Source organism: Palaemon carinicauda, chromosome 5 (assembly GCF_036898095.1).
Source record: "Palaemon carinicauda isolate YSFRI2023 chromosome 5, ASM3689809v2, whole genome shotgun sequence".
NCBI lineage: Eukaryota > Metazoa > Arthropoda > Malacostraca > Decapoda > Palaemonidae > Palaemon > Palaemon carinicauda.
Window position 1 is genome coordinate 125,675,310 of NC_090729.1, and position 27,243 is coordinate 125,702,552.

At 38.1% G+C, this 27,243-nt stretch overlaps 1 protein-coding gene and 1 long non-coding RNA gene across 11 annotated transcripts in view; one reads left to right on the top strand and one right to left on the bottom strand.

The window, feature by feature from the left end:
- The window catches only part of LOC137641473 (ligand of Numb protein X 2-like), a 617,278-nt gene extending 592,105 nt beyond the window's left edge, over nucleotides 1-25,173 (top strand). For all 4 annotated transcript variants that reach the window (XM_068374068.1, XM_068374069.1, XM_068374066.1 and 1 more), the window contains exons 2-10: nucleotides 4,593-4,814; nucleotides 7,807-7,955; nucleotides 8,670-8,762; nucleotides 9,445-9,554; nucleotides 11,567-11,673; nucleotides 12,350-12,605; nucleotides 12,744-13,849; nucleotides 14,125-14,247; nucleotides 23,552-25,173. In XM_068374068.1, the coding sequence (XP_068230169.1) occupies nucleotides 4,632-4,814; nucleotides 7,807-7,955; nucleotides 8,670-8,762; nucleotides 9,445-9,554; nucleotides 11,567-11,673; nucleotides 12,350-12,605; nucleotides 12,744-13,849; nucleotides 14,125-14,247; nucleotides 23,552-24,034 (2,610 nt within the window). In that variant the 5' untranslated portion in view covers nucleotides 4,593-4,631 and the 3' untranslated portion in view covers nucleotides 24,035-25,173. The remainder of the gene's footprint in view (nucleotides 1-4,592; nucleotides 4,815-7,806; nucleotides 7,956-8,669; nucleotides 8,763-9,444; nucleotides 9,555-11,566; nucleotides 11,674-12,349; nucleotides 12,606-12,743; nucleotides 13,850-14,124; nucleotides 14,248-23,551) is intronic.
- The window catches only part of LOC137641475 (uncharacterized), a 135,172-nt gene continuing 132,240 nt past the window's right edge, over nucleotides 24,312-27,243 (bottom strand). For 5 of the 7 annotated variants that reach the window (XR_011044523.1, XR_011044526.1, XR_011044521.1 and 2 more), the window contains exons 5-6: nucleotides 26,395-26,554; nucleotides 24,313-24,460 (exon numbers count right to left, since the gene is read on the bottom strand). This is a non-coding gene — a long non-coding RNA (uncharacterized lncRNA). Of the gene's footprint in view, nucleotides 24,461-26,394; nucleotides 26,555-27,243 lie in introns of all 7 variants that reach the window. The other 2 variants (XR_011044522.1, XR_011044520.1) reach the window with 2 other exon arrangements.

Genomic DNA, 27,243 nt, shown 5'->3' on the forward strand with positions numbered 1-27,243 from the left:
GTTAGCAATGTATTCGTAGTTTTGGTAGGTTCTATAGATGGTAACTAGGGAAACCTCGTATGTGCTTTGTGAATTTTGGGGATTCTATGAAGTTTAATCAGTTAGTATATTTCCCATGCACAGATAACCTAGTCTTAACTATAGAGTTAGCGTATTTCTGTTAATTGGTATAGATTCTATGTGAATACCCAAAATTAATACGAGAAAGAGAAAAAGAGGACTTTTCAGGACTTGGTCCATTTGAATAGTTACAATTAGCGTAGCGATCCATTCCTTTTTTTATGGTTGCTCTCCCTCCTCTTCTCTTGGGCGTTTCTACATAATGCAGGCGAGCCGTCATCACAGTCCATTAATGACAGCAGAACTGCACGAACATAATTTTGTAATCTGTATATGTAATCGAAGTGACTCTAGAGAGGAATCTTTTTTTTCTTTTTCTTCAGAACGCTAAGAACATGAAGGCAATGTTAGTTATCAAAGATAAACATTGTTACATTGTTCTATGGCAAGTTAGTTACTGGGGGCCTTTGATAAATAAACCCATGGGGAAATATCAAGTCCTCTGCGTCATACACTTAAATATATTTACTATAAGCTGTGTTAGTGATACGTTAATTAAGGAATAGTATACATGAAATAACCTGGTTAAGAAATAAAAGCATGTTCGTTTAAAGTAAAGATTGGAACAGTAACTGCAAAGACAATGTTTATGTCTAATAGATTGAAAAAAACCAGTGACCGAAGGACATCCCATGTGACAGAGAGATGGTAATCTTTTAAGATGAATAGTTTTTTTTTATTATTATTTTATAACGTGGTGTATATGTGACTACCTCAGTCCGAGATCCTTAGAAGAATATGTTAACTTCTTACCCTTTTCATGTAACCTTCTAAAGTCTCTCTCTCGCGTAGTAGTAGTATACCGTATATGGACTATCTCACACCGAAATCCTTAGAAGAATATGTTTACTTATTACCCTTTTCCAAAGTCTGTCTCTCTGTCTCTCTCTCTCCTCCCCCCCCCCTATCCTTATAAGAATTTGTTATTTATTACCTTTTTTCACGTAGGCTTCCAAAGTCTCTCTCTCTCTCTCTCTCTCTCTCTCTCTCTCTCTCTCTCTCTCTCTCTCTCTCTCCGATATCCTTATAAGAATATGTCAATTTACTACCTTTTTCACGTAGGCTTCCAAAGTCTCTCTCTCTCTCTCTCTCTCTCTCTCTCTCTCTCTCTCTCCGATATCCTTATAAGAATGTTAATTTATTACCTTTTTCGCGTAGGCTTCCAAAGTCAGTCTCTCTCTCTCTCTCTCTCTCTCTCTCTCTCTCTCTCTCTCTCTCTCTCTCTCTCTCTCTCTCTCTCTCTCTCTCTCTCTCTCTCTTCGATATCCTTATAAGAAAGTTAATTTATTATTTTTTTCACGTAGGCTTCCAAAGTCTCTCTCTCTCTCTCTCTCTCTCTCTCTCTCTCTCTCTCTCTCTCTCTCACACACCTCCTTGTCGCTGTCTGATGAGGCGCTGAAGATGATGATCGATGCGACTGTGGATAAGTTATTGGTGACGGTAATGACTGTCATCAGGGGAAATTTGAGAAATTGATGGCACTCGACGAGATCGTTTGTGCCTTAATGGTTGTTGTCTCGGGAATTATTTTTTCTCCCATTTTTTTCCTTTAAACTCCTGTTTTTCTTTTCTAGTAAAAAGTCATATATATAATATATATATATATATATATATATATATATATATATATATATATATATATATATATATATATATATATATACATACATACATACATATATATATATATATATATATACTGTATATAAATCTATATATATATATTATATATATATACATACATACATATATACACATATATACTGTATATATAAATATATATGGATATATATATATATATATATATATATATATATATATATATATATATATATATATATATATGTGTGTGTGTGTGTGTGTGTGTGTGTGTGTGTGTGTGTGTGTTTGAGCATAGTATTTTTATTTTAATATTTTAGGCAGTGAAGGATTGGGCGAGGTTTTTGACACAAGTTCGTGCAAGGAACTATTAATAGAGGTAGGGATTAACTGGCCACCAGTGACTCTTGCGTGGGTTGTTGGAACAATTTGGTGTAAGGGAAATTACTTTCAATCTAAACTCTAAAGGAGTCCCTTTCTATCTAGCATTTATAAGATTAATCTAAGGTTGGAATTGCCTATTGGAAACCTCCATGTTTCACAATCTGTTTAACCGGAGTTCTAGCCGGCTCAAGCCTGACATTTTCTAGTAGTGACTGCAACCTCACCGTCATTGTGTGCTAGTTATGGGGGAAACCTCTAATTTTGCCTGTTAGGTCTTCTCCAACTATTGCCTGGCCCTCCCTGGTCCTAGCTTGGGTGGAGAGGTGCTTGGCACAGATTATGTTTATATGGTCAGTCTAAGACATTATAATATCTCTCTCTTTCTCTAAAAACTGAGAGAGAGAGAGAGAGAGAGAGAGAGAGAGAGAGAGAGAGAGAGAGAGAGAGAGAGAGAGAGAGAGAGAGAGAGAGAGAGAGAGAGAGTGAGTTTGCTACAATTGAACAGTTGTTCTGGACTATAAAAATCAAATACGGTAAACTTAAATGTCACCTATCGTTAAATCATATTTTGGTAAATATAGAAGAAATATGAACAAAGTAGGCAATATTATAAAAAATTTTAGCATAACGATTTTTGGTGTAGGCCATTTAAACGGGTTATTAACTTCCTGATTCTGTGATGTACCCAAGAACACGTCCCGTTAAAACTAGTCCCCATTGTTATGTAAATGATACTTGAAGCACAATGGATGGTGATTGTAATCTTTCCTTAGAATGGTTTCCCATCAGGAGCATAGATGGCGCCGTGAATCACGGGCTTCCATTGTCTGTGTGATAGTAGTTTCGGGGTATTATTATTATTATTATTATTATTTGCTAAGCTACAAACCTAGTTGGAAAAGCAGGATGCTATAAGCCCAAGGGCTCCAACAGAAAAAATATCTAAATGAGGAAAGGAAATAAGAAAACCACAAGAGAATAATTAACCTAAAAGTATTTCAAGAACAGTAACATTAAAATAAACCTTTCATATATTAACTGTAAAATTATTACATATGATTACCTTGGTTATCACCAGATCTTTTAGATCAATGTCTCCGGTGGAGGGATTTTTCTTTTTTGTTCAGAGTTAATGTGCAGTCATAGGCTAATGGTAGGAGTCCACAACCAATATCATAGGAGTTAATGCTTTGCAATTAATTACCTTAAGTGTCATTCACCGAAAAGAAAGTTTTCTTTTAGTGAAGTTCAGTTTATAGTAATGTTTAATGCTGGTCATTTTCAAGCTTTGGTTTGTTATTTTGATAACTTAAAACTATCGTAATCTCTTTCTTAATGAACGCAACCATGTTTACTAAAGTCATGGAGACTGTATGAATCCTGGCCATGGAGCTTTTGTTAAGAATATGTTGTCTTATTCATTGACACGGAGAAAAAATAATACTTAAATGATTTAACTCTAGAGATTGACTGTTGTTTCATTTAAGATTGGGTTGTTCAAGGAAAGTATTATTTTAGACAGTTCCTTGGTTAGATAAACACACTGGAGTCCTTGAGTGCGATCTTAGGAACAGAATATTATTCGATAAATCTGTTTGGCTGATCGCCTTATAAACTAGATTTTTCTTCCTCTCGTTTACGGCTGCTCGTCCAATTATCACCCTGAATATAGTGTTGGAAATCCACGTATAAAAAACTTCTCCAACAGTGAAAAGTTACTAATCATATTTTCGAGCTGAAACGTATTAAGAAATCATATATGTATGTATGTATGTATGTATGTATGTATGTATGTATGTATGTATGTATACAGTATATATATATATATATATATATATATATATATATATATATATATATATATATATATATATATGTTTATATATATATGTTTATATATATATATGTTTATATATATATATGTTTATATATATATATATATATATATATATATATATATATATATGTTTATATATATATATATATATGTTTATATATATATATATATATATATATATATATATAAATATATATATATATATATATATATATATATATATATATATATATATATATAAATATATATATATATATATAAATATATATATATATATATATATAAATATATATATTTATATATATATATATATATATATATATATATATAAATATATATTTTATATATATATATATATATATATATATATATATATATATATATATATATATATATATATATATATATATATATATATAAATATATATTTATATATATATAATTTATTTATTTATATATATATGTGTGTGTGTTTTCTCCAAAGTGTTTGTTATTGAGTAAATTATAATGATTATTTTGGCAGTACTAGAAATCAAGACATGACTGTAAAACATTAAATTAGATATTAAACTTACAAAATATTGTATTAATCAGTCCCAGTTATAGATTAATAAAATTTACATTGATTTTTTTTCTCTCTCTCCATTTGCAGAGGTGATGGGGGTTGAGTAGTTTAGGGGGTATCGCCAGTATGGAGGTTAACGAAGAGAGCGGTGTGGACGCGGGGCTGGGTGGTTTGGGCGGAGGCTCCTGCAGAAGTGGCCGCAGAAGAACCTGTAGGACTTGCGGGCAGCAGCATCAGCCCCACGAACCCCATCTCTACGACTACACAGACGACGTAGACGAAGATGTTACATGTCATATATGTCTTCAGGTAAGATTACGTTGTGTGATCGGTTGATATATTGAAGATGCCGACCGTGCAGACCCGTATCCCTTCAGGTGAGATTGGTTGATGTAATACAGATTCTACATGCCACGTTTTAGGTGATGCTGACGATGTTACCGGATTTATGTAGCCTTGAGAAAGATTGCGTATGTTGTTGTAAATGTCTTGTTCATGTGATTTCAGGTAGGATAGGTATATATTTTTAATGTATTTAGAAGTTGCGTGGAATGTGATCTAGCGTGTAAGATCAGGTGGTGTATTGAAGATATTAGATTTCAAATATGTCCTTGTGTAGCATTAGCTGGTGAAATTATGGTATTTGATATACAGTATATATATATATATATATATATATATATATATATATATATATATATATATATATATTTCAGGTGTGGTTGGTTGAAACCTGTTTCCATTAGATCTTTTAATTTTCAGAATTTGCCACTTGCTCATGTCAAGACCACTGGTCACTGCCATATTTTTACTGTTATCTGCTTGATTATCTTGAGCAGGAAGCTTGCACTAAACTAATTGTTTCATACGTTTACGCAAAAGGCATATCAGTAGCTAGTTCAACTATTTACTAATGCTTTATCTTTATCTCATCCTGCCATTATCACTTACAATTATTTACAAATACTCACATTGATCAATTTAATTCTAACACAGCATTTGCATTCATTGCCTCATCTTCCTAGTTAAGTTAGACCCGGGTGACTAGTTTTGGGACCATTTTTAAACCGTCACTAGATTCTGCAGTTTCTCTTCATTATCCCCTATTAGCTATTTCGCGCTTATTTACTTCGAATTATTAATTCACCAAGACGATTGCCGCGAGAACTTTTGTAGTAACTCACAGCATCAGTAGATACATTGTAGGAATGCACGAGTGGCCATTAGTTGTAGAAGCTAATGAGGTATGACTGTTATTGTCATATCTAGAAGATTGCCTCGTTAATGGAATTCCTTACTTCCGTCACTTTGATAGAGATCAATTTCCCATTCAACATCATCATCAGCTTCCCACCCCCACCCCCTACGTCTATTGACGCAAAGGGCCTCGGTTAGATTTCGGCAGTCGTCTATATCTTGAACTTTTAATTCAGTAGTTCTCCATTCATCATCTACTTCTCGCTTCCTAGTCCTCAGCCACGTAGGCCTGGTTCTTCCAACGCTTCTAGTGCCTTGTGGAGCCCAGGTGAACGTTTGGTGAACTAATCTCTCTTGGGGAGTGCAAAGAGCATGCCCAAACCATTTCCATCTACCCCTCATCATGATCTCATCCACATATGGCACAATAGTAGTCTCTCTTATAGTTTCATTTCTAATCTTGTCCTGCCATTTAAATCCCAATATCCTTCTGAGGACCTTGTTATCAAATCTACTAAATATATTGAAGATAGTTTCATTGTCATACCATGACTCATGTCCATTGAGTAACACCGATCTCACTAAACTGATATATAGTCTGATTTTTATATGTAATTTCAGGCGATTTGATTTCCGAATTTTACTTAACCTAGCCATTGTCTGATTTTCTTTTTTCAATCTTTTAATAAACTCTAATCCTAAAGGCCCCGTATTTAACACCTGGAAGTAATCCTCATGGTTCTGACTAAGCACATATGAGTACTGGAAGCACGGTTAATCTACCTATACCGTGACTAGAAGCACGGTTGGGCTACCTATACCCTGACTAGAAGCACAGTTGAGCTATACCTATACCGTGACTAGAATCACGGTTGAGCTACCTATACCGTGACTAGAAGCACGGTTGAGCTACCTATACCCTGACTAGAAGCACGGTTGAGCTATACCTATACCGTGACTAGAAGCACGGTTGAGCTACCTATACCCTGACTAGAAGCACGGTTGAGCTATACCTATACCGTGACTAGAATCACGGTTGAGCTACCTATACCGTGACTAGAAGCACGGTTGAACTACCTATACCGTGACTAGAAGCACGGTTGAGCTATACCTATACCCTGACTAGAAGCACGGTTGAGCTATACCTATACCGTGACTAGAAGCACGGTTGAGCTACCTATACCGTGACTAGAAGCACGGTTGAGCTACCTGTACCGTGACTAGAAGCACGGTTGAGCTATACCTATACCGTGACTAGAAGCACGGTTGAGCTATACCTATACCGTGACTAGAAGCACGGTTGAGCTATACCTATACCGTGACTAGAAGCACGGTTGAGCTATACCTATACCGTGACTAGAAGCACGGTTGAGCTATACCTATACCGTGACTAGAAGCACGGTTGAGCTATACCTATACCGTGACTAGAAGCACGGTTGAGCTATACCTATACCGTGACTAGAAGCACGGTTGAGCTACCTATACCGTGACTAGAAGCACGGTTGAGCTATACCTATACCGTGACTAGAAGCACGCTTGAGCTACCTATACCGTGACTAGAAGCACGCTTGAGCTACCTATACCGTGACTAGAAGCACGGTTGAGCTATACCTATACCGTGACTAGAAGCACGGTTGAGCTACCTATACCGTGACTAGAAGCACGGTTGAGCTACCTATACCGTGACTAGAAGCACGCTTGAGCTACCTATACCGTGACTAGAAGCACGCTTGAGCTACCTATACCGTGACTAGAAGCACGGTTGAGCTACCTATACCGTGACTAGAAGCACGCTTGAGCTACCTATACCGTGACTAGAAGCACGGTTGAGCTACCTATACCGTGACTAGAAGCACGGTTGAGCTATACCTATACCGTGACTAGAAGCACGGTTGAGCTATCTATACCGTGACTAGAAGCACGGTTGAGCTACCTATACCGTGACTAGAAGCACGCTTGAGCTACTTATATACCTAGAGCGATACTAGAAATATGGTTGGTTGAGTATAAAGGTATGCACGTACTGCCGCTAAAAGTATGTTTGTTTTGTAAGAGAATAAATTACCTTTCATTACTCTCAATGACGACAAATGTTTTATTCCAGCCACTTGTGACTCCCATAGACACCCCTTGTGGCCACACCTTTTGCCGCCCTTGTCTTCTGTCTTTCCTCACCGTCCAGCAGAGCTGTCCCGTCGACCGGAAGCCCCTTTCCCAGCAGTTGTGTAGTCCTTCTTCGCTTGTCCTTAAGAAGTAAGTACATTCTTCCACTGGGTATTTCAATATTAAGGTTTCCTTTCTTAATGATCATTAACATATATTTAAAATTTTCTGCATTTATTTTATCGTAATTTCCTTGAGAAGCAAAAAGAAAAGATTTCTTTTCATATCTTTGTAGTATAAACTGTAAGAAGCATTATGCACGTGTTTATAAAGTAATATTTATTTTAATATTGTTGCTCTTAAAATATTTTATTTTTCCTTGTTTCCTTTCCTCACTGAGCTATTTTCCTTGTTGGAGCCTCTGGGCGTATAGCATCCTGCTTTTCCAACTAGGGTTGTAGCTTGGCAAGTAATAATAATAATAAGTTTCCTTTAGAAAAACTGATAATTTCTCTTGTTTTGGCCCTTGAAGGATATTTCCATTCTCTTGCCATTAATGAAGTTAAAAAGTCTTCCTACACATTTTTAGTTTTTAATGGGAGCTCAATCTTTTAAGAATAAAAGATTTTATACTCAATCTGGGTCTCTTTGAACGTGAATATTGGAAGGACGATTCTCAGATTTAATTAATTCAAATAATTAAGACATTTGTACTTAAAATTTGTTAAAATTGAGATATAAAATTCTGGGCATGGTATTTTTCTTACTGGATTCTAATATTTTCTCATGTTGGTAAATTTCCGATAACTAATTTAACATACTTTATAACGATAAATGTTTTCATTGGTTTCATCATAATTGCAGGCTTCTAGAGAAACTAAAGGTTAAATGCCCAAATGTTGACCATTGCGACATGGAGATGCCACGTGGCGATTTAGAAGATCATCTTAAATACAGGTAAGAGGATTGTCTGGCCTTTAAGGTACTATTTTACTTTTTGGTCTTATTTATTATTTTTTTCGAATTAAGAAGGGAGAGTATTTCCTTGAACATAATTTTTACAGGAAAAACAAAAGGTTTTGTTTGGTTTTGCAAAGCATATGGTATGTGTTTTGCTCCTTAGCTACCTTTGAAGCCAAAGTATTTTATATTAGCTGTTATGTTAGGATGTGGAAGAGACTGGCCATTGGTTCCTCGGAGGATTTCATGGGGTATCTGTTTTTTATTCTATTTTGCAAGACAAAAGAAAAATCTGTTTAATGATTGTGAGTAAACTTCTCTGCCCTCTAAAAATTGCCAAGAAATTTGAATATTCTATTTCATTTACTAATGGAATCTTGCATCATCAACGAACAAGATCTCTCACTAAGTTCAAAGGGGAAGATTGGTTATGGAAAAAAAGAATTTGGTTTAATTGCATAAGTATTCATAATTTCGCTGCCTCAAACATAGAACGAGATAAAACTGGAGAAAACCTTCCTCAGTTTGATGACTTAAAAAATGGAATTATGAACTTTGGACCATAAATCCGACGTAGTAGAAGGACGGGGAAATATTCTATTGTAATTTTCGTCTTTTTTTAATATTTTATGGTAAAAGACGAACCACGACATCTAAAAACTAAACTTGAATATTTCAGATGTCCAGGGAACTGGGTATCCTGCCCTTATTCAACTTCAGGCTGTGATTATCGCGGACCTCAAAGATCAATGACTGCTCACAGCACCTCTTGTTCCTACAAAGACCATGGTAAGTGTTATACAGAACTCTGGTGTATTTTCTTCAATTGTATAGAATGATCTTTCATTTTGGTATTTCAATTTTCATTCTGTATTTTTATATTCAATCGTACTTTTCATTTTGGTATTTTTTCTTCAATCGTCCTTATCGGTTTGGTGTATTTTCTTCACTCATACAAAATGACTTTTTCATTCATTGAAAAATTAACGTCCTCAGAATTTCTGATTAGTTATGATATCAATCTTCACATTTCATAATTCAAGTCTCTTACCTTTTGGCTGTATTGAATATGTTAGTATTGCAGAGGGCACAATACCTATTACAAGAGTTAAAACATCTTAAAAGGAGAATTTTTTTTCCAGATAGGAAAGTAAATGAGTTAATTTTCCTTAATCATTGAAAAAAAAAATTAAAAGAGGTTCTGCTTGTCTTTCAAAGTTGATTTCGTGGACTAAAAAATATATTCATGTTTAAGGATCAAAGATGAAAAGTTATAATTTATGTTAAATACCAATGATAAATGATATTCAGTAATTTACTATGCCTAGCCTACGCAAAGTAACAATTACATAAATTTGAAATCGACGATTTTATTTCTATATTGTCAGTAATGAACACGTCTGATATTGTATCTGGTTCTATAAAGATAAAACGGTCGTGGAAGATTGGTTTGGCAAAAAAATTTGTCGCAACAGATATGACAAATAACTTTTCTATCGTGTGATTTCATAACATGAGTTTATTTCATGACTTACTATAACCACAGAAAGTGCCATGTAATTAAAGAACCGTTAAATTCTTAACCTAAATATACTTTTAGATTTTCTTACCTATATATATGAAATTATCAGAACCCCTCACTACACACAGCTGATGATTGATATAATGTATATTTTGGAATTGCGTATGTTCAAATGTTACTTTTTTAGAACCAGTTATGTTGAAAGGGCAATGAATTAAATTACTTAATACAGCGAAAGCACGAGGTAATTTCGTCACGAGTTTCCAGGATTATGTAAATATGCGTCGGTAGTTCAGCGATATTATTACTTGCTAAGCTACAACCCCAGTTGGAAAAGCAGAATGTTATAAAGCCCGAGGGCTCCAACAGGGAAAATAGCACAGTGAGGAAAGGATGAAAGGAAACTACGAGAGAAGCAACTAACAACTAAAATAAAATACTCTAAGAACAACAACAACACCCAAAGAAATCTTTCATTTATAAAACATAGAGGAATAGAAATAAGACAGAAACAGTGCTCTGAATTCCTAACTACTTACAACCAGCTGTTCGTTCGTTCGTTCAGATTGACCGATCTTCTAAGAAGGCATTGATAGACGTAATATGTTTACTAATAGTTACTACAAGGAGAAAGTTATAAGATTATTTCACTCAGGATTTCCTCACAATTATTTTGACGCATTACTTTTATTTTATTGTTACTATTACTTTACAATCCATTTCGCTTAATCAGTCGCTATCTTAAAAAAAAAATTCTTCAAAAATTTTCTTCAAGGTAATAAATAAATATTTGTGTTTGGGATGTTCAAGTGAACACTTTCTGCACTCGGAACTTTACCAGAAGTATCCTTTCTGTTTACTTTAAATGAGGCGAGTAGATTTTTCAAGTTTAATAGCAAATACTTTTTCACTTGATCAATTATTTCTCGTAACTTTTGTATAGTACATGACAATGGGAATGTATCCTTAAAATATCTATCGTCCATCATCAACAATTTCTGTCTACATCTTTTTTCTGACGTACAATTTTTTTTCTATCGGGTATATAATTTACTTCAATACGAAACCAATTTAACAATTCAGTGTGATTTTGAATGGGTTTTTATTTCAATAAACGACTGTAGACTTGCTAATTCAAATTAATATATATTAACCGTACTTGACATTGTTCCATTCAGTCAAGTCCAACTTTCATCTGTCGCATTTTTATAATTTATTGTCCAACTTGTATAATATTGTTCATCTCTTGAGTTATCCTCTTCCCTTTCACCGCTTCCAGGAGTGTCTCGTCCTCCAATACTGGAAGGGGAAATCAGTCATGTGGAGATCCCTCGGACGCACACAGCCCTTGGAATTGCTATTGTTGGAGGCTCCGATACACCACTTGTAAGTAATTGGTGGTTTACGGCTGAATAAATCTCTCCGTCTCCATGTTACCAACATGTGTAGGTTGGATGACAAGAAGTTCCTTTCCTTGTAGGAGAGGTTTACCATAAAAATTATATTGAGTTTCATTACGTTTTATGTTTTCTTACAAATATTTTCAGAATAAAATTGTGATTATAATATATAAATACTGAGAATTATTTTAAACACTTGTAAATGTATGCCTTGTGACGAGTTTATTTTATAAACTTAGGAAATTAATTTCTTTCTAAATATTCGATTGCATTTAAGTTAATATGATTTGATTGGTCACCAATACATTATTTGAGGCTTCTTTTGTTGGTCTTTGATTGGTCACCAATACATTATTTGAGGCTTCTTTTGTTGGTCTTTGATTGGTCACCAATACATTATTTGAGGCTTCTTTTGTTGGTCTTTGATTGGTCACCAATACATTATTTGAGGCTTCTTTTGTTGATGTATAATAGACCTAAAATAAAATTATAGGTGTTACATAAATGATTCTCAAACTATATAGCCTAGTTGACCTTTATACCGTGTTAATTTTACGTTCTGTCGTTAATATTATGAGAGAAACAAAAAGCAGATTTTTCTTTTTATTCAGAATCAATTAATTGCTGAACACAAAGATAAATGCCATTCTTATTTTTTTCAGCGCTGCGTGGTGGTGCAAGAGGTCTTTCCAGACGGGCCAGTAGCTATGGATGGTCGTTTACAGGCTGGGGACCAAATAATTGAAGTAGATGGACAGCCTATGTCTTCTGCTACCCATCATGTTGTCTGCCAAGCCCTTAGGAGAGCTCAACCTGTTTTAAGACTTGGAGTCTACCGTGAAAGGATTGAAGCTCAGAGAAATATTTCAAATGTTGGCACTAACTCCATTCCTACAAACACCTATCAGCCTCAACCAGGTGAGAGATACGTGCTTGATTGATACAAATTCATTGCATTTTAACATTTTATTAACTGATTGTTGCAATTTATAACAATTTTTTTTTTACTGTTTACATGACATTTTTTACTTTTTACATAACATCCTCTGCTTATAGGTGAAGCAATGATGGTCACCTTGAGGAAAGAGAGCAGTCGTCAATTAGGTTTGAAGTTAGGTGGCCGTCGCACAGAGCCAGGGATCTTCATCATGGAAGTTATGGAAGGTTCCGTAGCTGCCCAAGATGGTAGACTTCATCCCCACGATCGTATCTTGGCTATCAATGGTGTTGATGTACGGTATGCCAGACTTGATAATGCTTCACGGTTGATCCAACAGACTCGTCATCATGTGAGTCTCGTTGTGAGTCGAGGTGCAGCAGCTACCAGTGTTGTTGATTCACCAGGTCCCCCGCCAGAGTATCAACATCTCTTCAGACGTCCTGATCCAGCTCTTCCTGTGCATCACTGGCGAACGAAATCAGCCCCTGACCCCTTGGTTCCCAAGTTAGAATACCACAACAAGGATATGAACAAAACCATTGGAGATGTTGGTGATGGGCTTGATGGGCTTGGAAGTGACCTTATGGGAAGTGCCGACGAGCTAGGCCTTTCTGCTTCTTGCGAATCACTGGATGAAAGGGGATCCTCAGTTTCTAGGAAAGATAATTCTCTTCGCCATTCAAATGGATCACTGATGTCCCCTGGAGAACAACATAGTAGTTCACTTGGTTCACTAAACGGAGTTGGAATGCAATACCAAAGTAATGGTTCGGTTGGGATGCAATACCAAAGTAATGGATCCTTGGGTTCAATGGGAACTCCTCTTCATCAGAGTTCAGGTAGTATATCCTCTGTTATGAGAATAGGTGAAACCCTTCTTGAAGAAGATATAGGTCCCCCAGCACTGCCACCACGGCATAGGCATGCCCTTGCACGGACACGGTCTAGTGAACAGCTGGAGCCTCAAGAATCTACAAGTATTGACAGCCCACGTGAGACATTGCAAAAGCAACAAAATCTTGACGTTTCCGCGTTGAGTAGTGGATCAGGATATTCTGTTGGAGTTCAAGGAGTAGAAGTACCTGATGGTTCAACATGTAGTAGGATGAGAAGTCGTAGGTCTCGTGATTCAAGTGACATGTCGGACCTTGTTCATGGGCTAAGAAGGTCCCTGCGCATTGACAGTGCTCAGCTTCACCAGAAAACTGTAACTATATCAAAGGTAATTAGCATATTAGTTTCAATTATTCCATCGTTCAATTCTCATTTTTAAAGCAGAATAATTAGTCCTACACATTTCTCCACATAACCATTTGTTAAGCTATGAGAACCCTTGAATTTTATGTGCGTATTAAGGAGCTTTAAGAGTTAGTAAAAACAAATTGGATTTTATAACAACTCATTGATAGAAGGATTAAGAGAAACCTTAATTTTCAGCTTTTTCATACTTTTAAAATTTACAATTGACAATTGTCACTAAACATAATTTTTTTACAGGCAGGGAATGAGAGTTTGGGCATGAGGATTGGCGGTGGAATTGGAAGTAATGAAGGTGACACACCCATTTATATCGCAAACATTAATCCTCAAGGGCCTGTTGGAAAATCAAAACAGGTCAAGGTGTGTAAAATTTGAATTTGTTTTGTGAGTTATAGTTTTAAATGATGCTGTTTACATAATTACACCAAGCAGTTACATTATCATATAATCTTGCCCATTATAATATTAGACAGCTGTGTACAGTATCTGAAAGCATGTCCTGTGTTCACTTAAAAACCAACTTTATTTTACATATAGTAAAATTCTTGCTTGCTTGTTTTGTGGGAGGTGATAATGGTGGTTATTCATTGGAATCTGAGATATCAGTCATTTATAACTTTTGATACTTGATCACCAAATTGGAAACTGGTAACTGAACACTTTTGACTACCAAATTGGTAACCTCATTAGAACTATTGTTAAGCATTTCTACATTTTTATATTGTGTAAAGGAATGTTTGTTTTAGTCTTTAGTTAGTTAGGCTTTTCTCATTTTTTTTTCTCATTTTTTTTTTCTGTTTACAGAAGGAATTCCCTTTTGTTACAGAAGGAATTTGTCAAGGTTAATTTCATATGTAAATTTGCTCGTTTCTCATAATTTAGTTGTCGTCCTCCATGAGAATCGGCCCTTAAATGCCAGTGATGTTAATTAATATTTAGGATTTGGTTTTTTGTGGCGACTTCTACTTGGTGCCTGGCTATTATTGAATCTCTCTTGCTATATATTCTCCCTAGTATCATCTTAAACATGGTTGGCAGCATATGCAAGGGAGATACTCCTTGCCTCTAATGGGGGTATCTCCTAGGGAAATTTTTTCACCTAGGCCACAAATGCTAGTTGGCCAACAAAAGCTAATTATCAATTTCTTTTGTTTCTGGAGAAAATTCATCTTGTAAATCAATTTTTATTCCTTGACCTTTCAAACGAATCTGGTTCATGACAAGACATCTTCCCATACCCTGAGATTTTCCCTGGCATCGAAACCATTTCCATGTCCACATGATGGGAATTTAAGACAGGAATCTTACGAGCACACAGATGCCAGAAAACTCTTGTGTAATTGATTGTAAGCAAAACTCCACTCACTGATAGGAATTCCTGTGATGCACAGCTCAGTGTCTCAGTCCCCTACTTGCTCTTCAAAGGATAAAGCTCTTGTTACTTTGGCCTCTAAAGAGTCAGATTTTATGCTATCGTCCTTTCTTCCTTATGGTATTGCCCTGGAGTGAGGATTTTACCAGAGTACACATTAAGACCCCCACTCATGTCGGGCGCAGGGCGCACACCGTTGAAGCAATGGCAGCCGATTGCTATCCTGCAAAAGTGGAGAACTATAAGACTTGTTAAGGTTCTTGCATTCATTAGGGAGTAAAAGGGCCACAGGATGACTGCCATGACCTTCTCTACCCATCAATCAATGATCGGACAGTATCCTCCCCTTAGTGGCATTCAAAAGTGACTTGAATGCACACACTTCTCTACCAATCAATCAACAAGTGACCACACTTATGACAGGGACTCAATTGGAGAAACTCTAGCACTGCTATGGAGGCTGGCTGCTTTTATGGCTGGCTATCAAACAACATCCTGGATCGACAACTACTGGGCAACTGCAGTTGCCTACTTCACCACAACCCAGGATTTGGCAAATTTTGAGAGGAAAAAGAAGCAAACCAATTGATCCAGGCAGTTGCCAAACCGGTCACCTCCTTTGAATAACAGTCAGCAAACCAGTCTTCTAACTGCATCCTGAAGGAAAGGGATGCTGTCTTATTTTATCAGGCATGTGGGGCAAGAGGAAGTACCAGTGTTGGAGAGACTACAACTCTATTCCCAAAGAAGAAAGTACTGTACTTGGAAGGTGAGCAAGAACATGAGGCAGTTACTAACAAGTCCCAGGCCACTCGAGCAGCAACGACAAATAGCAATAACAAAGCTACAAAGTCTCAATACGCTTTTAAAGGCTCTTGCAATATCCAGATCTGCACCTCCCTTTCATCCCCAGCCTATCCAGTTCAGGAAGGGGGCACCTCCCTTTCATCCCCAGCCTATCCAGTTCAGGAAGGGGGTTGTTGAAGTTGATATTCCCTTTCTATAACTGCTGTGAGGTGCAGGGAGTTCCTAGCAATCTGTTGGTCAATGGTTGCTGCGACACTGAACAGAGCTGGTAGGCAAGTCCATTGGGATGAAAACCATTTGCTAACTTCTATCATTCCTAGTTCCAGACCTATCATCCATGCAACCTTGAAGCTGTGGCCCCCTGTAGCAAGTTAAAAAACAAATGCTCGAAAAGAAGATGCACAAGGTAGTAGTAAGAAACTATTCTCAGAACTATTTCAGTGGGCTTTTTCTTTTATCAAGTTTATTCTTCAACATCTTTCACCATACCATCCACCATCAGGAAAAAATATTTCATGCTTGCTGTAGTTTGCTGTAGTCCCTATAAGATGTGTCTTTTCAGATCTTTGTGGTCCTATCGAAATTACCTTCACTTCGTTCTCAGTAGTGTACCAGTTCAAAGGCCTTTGCTTTTTGGACTGTCTACTGCTCCTAAATTGTTCACCCTAATATCTACATGGGGCTCACTCAAATAGGATTCACCAACTAATGTACCTCAACAGTTTGGTGATCCTGAAGCAAAAGTCTCCTGGAAAAATCCAGTCTTGCATCCAAGCAGAAGATGGAATACCTGGGTATGCTGATAGACGAGACAAGATATATAATTTTCCCATTGGACAATCATATCAGCAGATCATGGAGGGAGCTCAACCATTGGTTGTCTGATCTAACATTAATGTCCAGCATAACATAGTTCTTCATTAGAGAAGTTCAAGTTCTTCTCTCACAGGCACATGCACCAGAGATCACTCTCATGATGTTTGACACTTCACTGGTCAGCAACCAGCAATCCCCTCTCAGTGATTAGCCTGGTGGTTAAATGACAAAACCTCATCATTGGAGTTCCACTCCACTCCTTACCTCCAGAAACGGTTATGTTCACAGCCGCATGCAAGGAGAAGGGTCATGCACCTGAAAAACCAGACCACTTAGAAGTTAATGGTCCAGAGAAGAAAAGCACCAGCAAAGAAACTTGCTAGAAAGCAGTGCTGCTAGTACCACAAGCTTTCTGACAGTTTGATAGTGTACTCAGTAGTGTTGATGAGCGTCAACACAATTTTCATGCTTATTGACAAATAAAAGGACAATCATTTCACAGAGCAAAGCAGGTACATGTAGAGTTATTTGCAAGCTTCATTCCAGGCAAAAGAATCTTGCTAGTTGACTTGTTAAGTTGCCAGGGGAAGGTTGTGTAGCATTGGAATGATCCCTGTATTGCATAAAGACTTGCTCGCCACTTAGTAGAATGAAGAAACTCGACGTACATGGTATTGTCGGAAGTATTCAAGGACCTCATGGGACATCACGGGACGTGCGTCTTGCCACCCCTCTGCCTGATCTGTTGATTAATCCAAACTGTGTCTCAGGATGACTGTCTGGCTTCCTATTGGACACAAGCCGAATGGTATCCTGACCTGATGTTCGTTGTCCAGTTACAGATAGAATTTACCCCAGTGGCCTTTCTTATTTGTAAGTCCCACTTGCAGGGGAACTACAACTCTGTTCCTCTACTTGTCACAGTTGGTGATTATCCAGTATCTTCTCTGAACAAAAGTTTTTTCACGAGGCATTGTATTGGAGATTTTTGGACAACTGCAGAAATCCTGTGTTACTGTCTTCCAGAGAGTGTGAGCTAGTTTCTGCAGTTGCTTTACAGTTTTCCTCTACTATTTTGGTCAGACTCCACAGCGGAAGGTACTAGGCATCGAGCCTGGTTTTCAGAATGACAGGTTTGACACCTGTCCTCTGGGAAATTTTTATCCTTGCAAGGAGCTTGAAACAATCATCTCCTTCCAGGTAGTTCATCATTTTTTAATTGGGTTATCACTTATGTTTAACCATGCCTTTTATCGCTCCAGCCACAGGCAGCAGAAGACAGTTTGTCTAGCTCGACGTTTAGTGGCTTCAACACCTCGGTGGCTCTCGTGGAGTCTCTGGCGAGTGTGTGGCGACGTAGAGCAGTAGGAACTATTATTCTGGCTCGGCTCCATAGAGCACGAGGGTGCCGTCAGTAGAAAGGGCTTCTCGCAGCTTCCAATACGGTAGCAAAGCAGCATGCAGGTCATACCGATTCATGGGAAATCCGGACACAATGCAATCATGAATGCGGACAGTCAGTCGGCCTGCGCTGCTGTTGACATGTCCTGTAGAGTTCGGTCGGCGTTGATGATTGTGGCCTCCTCTTCCTGGGAGGCTATTACGACCTTGATGACAGACCTGATGTGTGACGTTACTTCAGCACAGCCGATCATATCCGCAGAAGTTGGGTAGCTGACAGGTGTGCGCGCGACTGTATCTGGAATGCATAAAGACTTGCCAGCACGCCACATTGCAGTAAACTGCTATTGTGACATACGTTCCTTCATTCGCTGGAGCCTTGGGTTTTCGATCATGTCCAGCGTGTAGCTGTTGATAATGGGCACAAGTGGACGATGGTCTGTTTGCAGAGTGAAGGATGGCAGTCCTTGGAGGTACGAACGTCACTTTGTGAGAGCCCAAGATACAGCAAGCATCTCCAACTCAATTGTCGCATACGTCTCGGCGTCTGCAAGAAAGCGGGATCCACACTGGACTACTCAGAGATGTCTGGAACCATGGTCCTGGAGTAGAGCGTAGCCTATTCCGTAGAGACGAGATGCATCAGTCTAGAGAATGGTTGGCAAAGTTGGGTCAAAAGACGCTAGAACCGGAAGGCTTGAGAGTGCTTGCTTCACACTTTTGAAGGCCTGGTCGTGGTCCGGTGTCCAAATAAAAGATCGCTTAGGGCTCATGAGTGGGCGTAAAAGCTGTGCAGTCAGGGCGATATCTGGAGTGACCTCTGCCAGTTGGTTAACTAACCCCATGAAAAAACATAAGTCCGTCAAGTTGGAAGGTGTGGATCGGCAGCTATTCCTTCTTCGGAAAGGGCGAATCCACAGAAATTTACTCGGGGTCTTCGCTACTACGATTTATCTCTGTTGAGTGTGATGCTGTTTTTCCGACAGCTTGTGAGTAATTCGTGGATCCTGTGGTAATATGCCAGTAAGTAGTCGTCAAAAATGAGAATGTCATCGACAGCCTTGACACATTTCTTCATACCCTGGAGAGCTAGGTCCCCGCGGTAACAGTAGGCGTTGCCAGTAAAGCTCATAGGTCCTCGGCAAGGCTGGAAGCGTCCATAAGGAGTAATGAAAGTGGCGAGATGATGGTCCTCCTCCGCTAGCTCCATCTGCCAGTAACAGTGTAAAGCGTCCACAGTGGTGAAGAATTTGGCTGTGGGATCGACGGTACAGACAGCAGCTATGGGTGTGGGCGAAGGTTGGCTGGTCTGGAGTCTTGAGTGTTCAGCTTGGTGAGATCCACTGTGATGCGAACTCCCTTTGCCTTTAGGACGACAACTAGAGGGTGGCACCATTCCGATGGCTTGTCTCCACAAGGCTTGATGATACCCTGCTGGACCATAAGAATCTAGCACAATCTTGACAGGTTCGGGGAAAGCATAGGGGATTTGCTGTGGGGTGTGAATGGCGAATGGAACAGTGTCCTCTTTAAGGTGAATTTTCATTGGTGGTCCTGCCATCTACCTCAGTGGAGCTGCTTTAAGGTCCTCCTTAGACACAAGCACATGAGGGAAGGTTCTAAGGAAATTTTCTTGGGCCTCAGCTGGGGTAGAGTTGGCATGAAGGGGTAGCTCCTTACATCGGTTCACGTGGACGACCTGTAGGATGAGCCGTGGAAAGTCTGGCGGTATGATGGCCAACTCCTTGCAGTGTGCGTAGGACAGGAGTGGCATCTGGATACCTAAATGGACTTGGATCATGACATGACAGGATCGGTTGGCCAAAGACAGAGTGGCCTTAAAGGTACCTAAAGCTGGTGTCATCTGTGATCCATCTGCTGTGTGTCACTGAGGTGGTAGAATGTTGTAGCTCGTTCCTGGTGATTTGAAGCAGTTTCAAGTGCTGAGGACCCATCACTGATACATCAGCTCCTGTGTCTGGCAGCATCACATAATCTTGGATGTCTTGCCCTTGTAGGTGAAATCGAGGGTTATGGGTGCCGGTGAAGGGCAAGTTGTTGTGGAAAGGGCCTCAACCTTGCGACAATTTCTGCCCTGCTTGGCATTCATCTGCTGTCGGCAACATCTGTCGTAGTGACCCACTCGGTCACAGTGTCTACACGTGGCCTTGTTGGCAGGACACTTTGAAGTTTTATTCCAGTGTCCCTTGCTGGCACAGTTTCTGCATATGCTGTCAGCAGCTGGACACTTTTCTGTAGAGCCATGCTTCTTTGTGCAGGAAAGGCACGAAGTGCCCTTGTTAGAGTTTGGGTGAGAAGTGGCACCTTTGCTGCCATGTCCTTTGATTTTTTTTCTAAGTAGAGAATGCACACAATTTAGAAGGAGGGGCACGTATGGGGGTGGTGGCTCCTTGTGGCCTCATAGGAGTCACATTCATTGACCATGGTGGCCAATGAAGCTGAGGTGTCCATGGCAATAAGTTTTTGTGTGAGCTCCTTATCTCTGACGACCGTGATGATGATCATCTTTAGCTGAGTTTCCTAACAAACTGCACACTGGCCAGGACAGAAGTCGATTTCCTCTGCTACATGCTTCAGTCTGACGTAGAAATCGCTGAAGCTTTCCCCTTCTCTCTGTTTGCAGGAAAGCAGGTCCCTACGACTTAAAGCTTCATTTCGCTGGTTCTTGATGTGTTCCTGGAGAAAAATCCATTTAAGACTTGCTCCACGCTCCGATCTGTGTCTGGTGGCACGTTGAGTGTGTGATCCAGTATTCTTTGAGTCTCCAGGCTGAGGCACATACGAAGTTGTATTAGCTGCTTCCTGGTAGGAAAAGTCCCTAGGTCCACCATCACACTGTAGTCATCCCAGCATCTACGCCATTCCCTAAACACTTGGTATGTGCATCAGGACGTAAGGGCGGTGGGGTCTGGACGATGGCTTTCTGTGGGAGTGGGTGCTGGGAACTTGAAGGCACTGAGGATTGAGTAGGAAGTTGTTGCGAGTCCGGTGGTGTTGCTTGCTGTGGGCAGGGTTGACCATGAGTAGCTGCAACAGGGCGGTGAAACGCTGGGCTTCCTCCTCTCTTCTTAGGTTGTCCTCTTGGCGGCGTAGTTCTTCCTCGTGGCGACGTTGATCCTCCTCTCTCCGACGTGTAGCCAACGCAGCCTATCGAGATTCCTCCAGGTACTTGATAAGGATCCTTAACTCTCCACCTGTAGCTGTTGAAGGCAGTATAGTCAGGTGTGGTGAGAGTAAAGGCAGGGTTTCCATCGTTGAGAAGCCTGGTGGGGTTCAACGGTCTGTTGGTGAGCCTGGGTGTGAAGGCGGTCTTCATTGACCTGGTCATGTTGCATATCCCCAGACTCGTCTTGATGCGAGGTAGTCGACATACAAAACGTTTTAAGCTGTCACCCACCGTTTAACTGAAAAGATAAAAGAAGATTTTCTACAGTTTTTATTTATTTAAAATTACTGTAAATAGTGGCAAATAGCAACAGGGGAGGAGCATGGGAGGGCTCCTGGGTGGTGGGGAGGAGCGGCGGGTAGGCTGGGCAGCGGCCACTGGCAGTGCGTTTCCAGTGATGAAAGAGGGTGGGTACCTCAATTTCCTGTGATGAGTAGAGGTAAAAGGGTTCTCATATGGGCATGAAGAAGGGCTCGACACAAGAGAAATATTATCCTCTAACAAAAATCACTAATAGCACACTGCACTGGCACAGCATGAACGGTTCGCAAACAAAGCACAGACACTGTAAAATCCACATGTAGTCGAGGGGAAATGGGCAATGGTGGCTCGATGCAGATGCTGGATTCCGGTGTTCCCTTAAAATGCTGAATGGTTTAGTCACTGCGCCATGGTGATAGGTGATGATGTCTTGTAGATGAAGACAGATGATTGCAGGGATGGAGAAGTAAAATCCTGAGTCGTAGATTGCATTTATTCCATACAGCAAAGGTTTATGAACAGTGGTGCTCTGCAAGGCGTACAGCTCGTGCCAAGAGAAACAAGAATATCTATGCGCATGCGTTTGTAATGGACAGAATTTATGAATTGTAAAGGGTGCATATATGAAATAATATATACAATAATCTACACATGCTAGATTCAGTATGGGAGGTGCCTCCAGTTTAGTGTGAATAATTACTGTGAATGTTGCAGGACAATCATCAGAAATTGTTAGTGAAAAGTCAGACTGGAGGGAAGAGTATGTTAATCATTTACTCACCAACAGAAAGTTGTGGAAACTATTGTGGGGGATCTTCACCATCCTGCTCTAAAACGAAATGGAATAGATAAACAAACAAAATACATTAATGTATTAAAAATTCTATAGTCTGGAAGACTGTAGAGTGTGAGGTAGTAGGGAAAGTTGTAGCTTCAAACTCTTCACCATCGTACTATACATCAGGAGGCAATGTAAAGTAACCAGAAGGAGGACCTTGTTTCTGGTGGCATTAGTATAGTGTGTTTAATGGAACAGAGGAACAAAGTATTATAGCAGAAGACAAAATCATCCTGTGGGGTATTATATAAACTATGGAGGAACTTAAGTACTTTATAGCAGCGGTGAGATTTGTCCAAGATGACTAGCCCTATTAAAATAAATCCTAGCTTTAAACATAACTATTATCACGGCTAAGAAATAAGATACATTTTGTACCATTCTCCCTTTAACAATTTCGCCATCATTGTTGCCTACCTACTGTGCTATAGTGGCAGGTAGCAATGAACTTCATGGAAGATACTATTTTAAAATATTCATACTAAAACAGTACAGATTCTTACCAAAGTTCCTACCCTTCTACCATTGCTTTGTTGAAGATAAGAAAGGTAACCATCTTACTGTATATTTATACAGCAGTCATGTGTACTTAGGAAATTCTTCAACTTATTACTAGGAGGGGGGGGGGGAGAGCGAGAATTGAAAATAAAAAAAAAAAAAAACATTCAGGGGTCACTTTAATGCACCGAGTAATTTATGTAAAAAATTAAGAGTTTGATAGAACAAGCCATACAGAGGCATTAGCAATGAAGGAAAGAAGTATGATGACTAATATGTATATAACAACCGTCACTGCTGCTGTGAATTTTGTACTTTAATTGAATTTTGTACTTTTAATTTATTGAAACATGCAGTATATATATATAAAAATTTTTTTCATAATAGTTTAAATAAAAAGTGTCTGATTTCTCAATCGGTTTAAGTTAAAAATTCAAATCCTAAATAAGCTAATAATAATTGAATGAAATTTCACCTTTTCCAGAAAGGAGATGTGTTGCTGTCGGTAAATGGACAGTCTCTCCTGGGTTTAACTCATGGACAGGCAGTAGGTTTCCTGAAAGCTACAGCTGAACTAGCAGGGGTAACACTGTCACTACTGGATGGTCCGGAAACATCGCCTGGTTCTGCAAATTTCATACCTTCCTGGTTATACTGGCAAAAACTTCCACGGACACTTCATGTATCAAAGAGTGTGGTGCTTCATCGTTCCCAAGGTGCTTCTCTTGGCTTCAGTATTGTAGGAGGTTCTGACCCACAGAGGGGTGATGAGCCCATCCATGTGCTATTTGTTGTTCAGTCTTCACCAGCTGCAGTGGATGGTAAACTTCGATGTGGTGATCGTCTTCTGTCAGTTGACGGTCATTCACTCGAAATGGTGCGACATGCTGCTGCAGTAAGTCTTCTTAAGCAAGCAGGGCAAAGAGTACATTTAGAAGTAGTCTCTTGGCTAGGAACTGAGCTCTAAACATTATTTTTACAAAGTGCATTTAAACTGCATACAGAACTTTAAAGCTAATTATAAAAATATCACAGTTTTCTGTACCAAGTCCACCAGTTTCTCTGATATAACAAACAAAGCTTTTTATACAGTATATATACAGCAAGGCTTCGCAGGCAGGGTTGCAGTGAAAGATGATAATTTCATCTAAACTGTTACAGGGATATTTTAGTGCCTTCTGTATTCTAGATTATCGAAGTGTAGGATGAAATTCAGATTACCTTTAATCCTTTAAACTACAGTAGCTGTGATTTCACGTAGGGTTCCTTTCGAAGAACATACTAGTCCTGTTTGTCTTAGGGGCCAAAGGTGGTGGGTATTAGACCTAGAGTAAAATATTTAAGGTGTCTTAGGTCCCAAGTCCTGGTGCCTTTCCTTTCACTATGATTTTACCTGTATATAAATATAGAAATTTTGAAATTAACAAAATAGGAATGTTATTTAAACCTCCATACTGGCGAAAACCTTCAGAAATAATAGGAAAAAAATAGTTTTGTTGTATTTTACCTTAGTAGGTTTTGTGTCCTGTTTTCTCTTGTTAAAGTCAGTTTTGTCCTGTACAGTTTACAACTAGGAAATTTTTCATTTTGCTATTTCAGTGTATAATATTAGAACGTGCTTATATTGGCAACTATACTTCAAATGTTGAATTAAACTATACATATTCTAATATCAATGAAAAATGTTCCAACTATAAAAAATGTTCCTAACAAGTCATGCTAGATTTTACATAACAGGTAGAAAAAATATCTGCTTTACATCTATATTTTTCACTGATTATGGAATTACTTCTTCATACAGTGTTTAAACTTTTTAGTAGTGGAGATGTGAAAAGTTATTACAGACATCTTTCAACAAATATAACTTGCTTTTACTTTTATATACTAAATTAAAAGGTTTCAATCACCATCTACTAAAATGCTATTTTATGGCCATTATATTTATCTTGTAAGTATGCATTTTTAAACTATGTTGCCTAAATAAGATAGTAATTATTTGATGTTTTGACAAAATTGTTGTAGCCATAGTAAAAATAAAAAAAAATATTGTTAGCATAGAGATCTAATGTCAATGTGTTTACATGGTTAAATAAATATATAATTAAATTATCTTTCAATAAACCTTAATGACTATTTGTTACCAATCACAAGAAAATAATTAGGTTTCATAATAAACACTAGGAAAGATGACAATGAGCAAAAAACCTAAACTTTACCGGTCTTAACTATTATGTTGTTGCCCATAAGCTAAAAACTACAATCTGAGTGTTGTTGAGATTTATGTCTACTATATAAACTATTATATTTTTGAATCTTTGTGAATACAGTTTGGCCCGAGAATACATTTATACACATATTTGACAAATTTCATTCAACTCTCCAACCCCGATAAAGTCCTTGTTCACAAGAGAATGAATCTGGCCTTATTCCTCTATAATCTTTACTTAAAGCTGGAAAAATTCTTCCATTGCTACTACAATTCCTTCTAATTTAATTCTTTTTCTAAATTTGTTCGGCAATATAGAAAAAGAGGTAAAGAAGCAATATCAATAAGTCAAACAAATTAGCGCTAATAAAATTTCAATTAATTGGTAACAGTACAGTATTTAAAAAATAATACAAGCTGAATCACACACTGGGATGAATGATGAAAAATTAAATAAAATAAAGTCGGGTTTTACAACGCCTATAAGACTATCACAAGGGCAAAGTGAAAAAACACCAGGCAAATTACACTACACTACTGTTAAAAGGGAGACAACAAATTTTTAATACTACTGTAATATTCCTAGTTCAATTGTCACGGACTTATAAAATAAAATAGAGTTCAAGGGTTCGTGGAATCAGAAGTAAAATTTTCTCTCAATTTCAATATAATATTTCAGCACCAGTTTTATGGAAAGGGATGAACATGCTTCGGGAAAATACTCGATCTGAAATTCGATCATTGATAAGAGTTAAATTAACAGGGAGTTAAATTTACGGTGATTTAAATTGTGATATGTAAATTTATATAAATTTATAGTTCAAATCTCTCTCTCTCTCTCTCTCTCTCTCTCTCTCTCTCTCTCTCTCTCTCTCTCTCTCTCTCACTCACTATTTGGTTCAATGAATATTATACATAAGCTATTGATACAAAATTATGATTCGATTGTAAAGGATCAACATATGAAATCCGTAACCATATTTCGGCCCCCTTTTTAAAATAAATATAACAGCTTATAAGAGCTGAAAGGAATTTTAAATTATCAAAATCAAAATATGTAAACTGAAATTTGTAAACTAAAACATGGTTATGCAAGATTTTAATAACTAATTAGGCGTTACCTGTCAGCAGAACTGTACCAAGAGTGAAGTAACTATGCCTATAGTCTAGACACATTTAATGTGAGAATTTTCACATTTCAATTAACGATTTCGACAGAGAGAGGCAGATCTTTGTGTTGGAGAGTGCGTTATCGCCGTCTTCCAAATTTTCTGAACACACCTGTAATTGATAGAAGTTATGTTTTTTAACCGACACCCTACGAAATAGTATTTGGAATTAATCTTTATAATAATTTTTATTACACTGAAGGAAATCAAAACGTTCCTTTAGTTTTGTGATGGACAAGAGACATTTTTATCCAACCAAACCACTCTCGGGCAATTTAAAAAAACATGTAAACAGACTGAGGCAGCCATAACCCACAAATCCTAGGAGAGAGACGGAATAAAGACAACCAAATTAAAAAAGAAGTTTCAAGTCTACTTTTCAGGGGAGGAAAAATTTTCCGAATAAGTTCAAGGAACTATTCTCAAGAAGACAAATTACCTTGCTTGAGGGTACACTCGGGCACACTATTCTATCTAATTTCTCTTCTTGTTTTGGTAAAAAAATTTATAGTTTATATATGAAATATTTATTTTAATGCTGTTACTGTTCTTAAAATGTTTCATTTTTCCTTGTTTCCTTTCCTCACTGGGCTATTTTCCCTATTGGGGCCCCTGGGCTTATAGCATTCTGCTTTTCCAACTAGGGTTGTAGCTTAGCAAATAATAATAATTGGTCTTTAGTTTAACTAAAAGAAAATCATAAGTTCTGGAGGGTTAAATGAATGGGTGGGAGCTTACATAAAAATCATAAACTCTTAGAGGGCTTTTACGTTAAGATGAAAGGCTACGAGTGAAGACTTA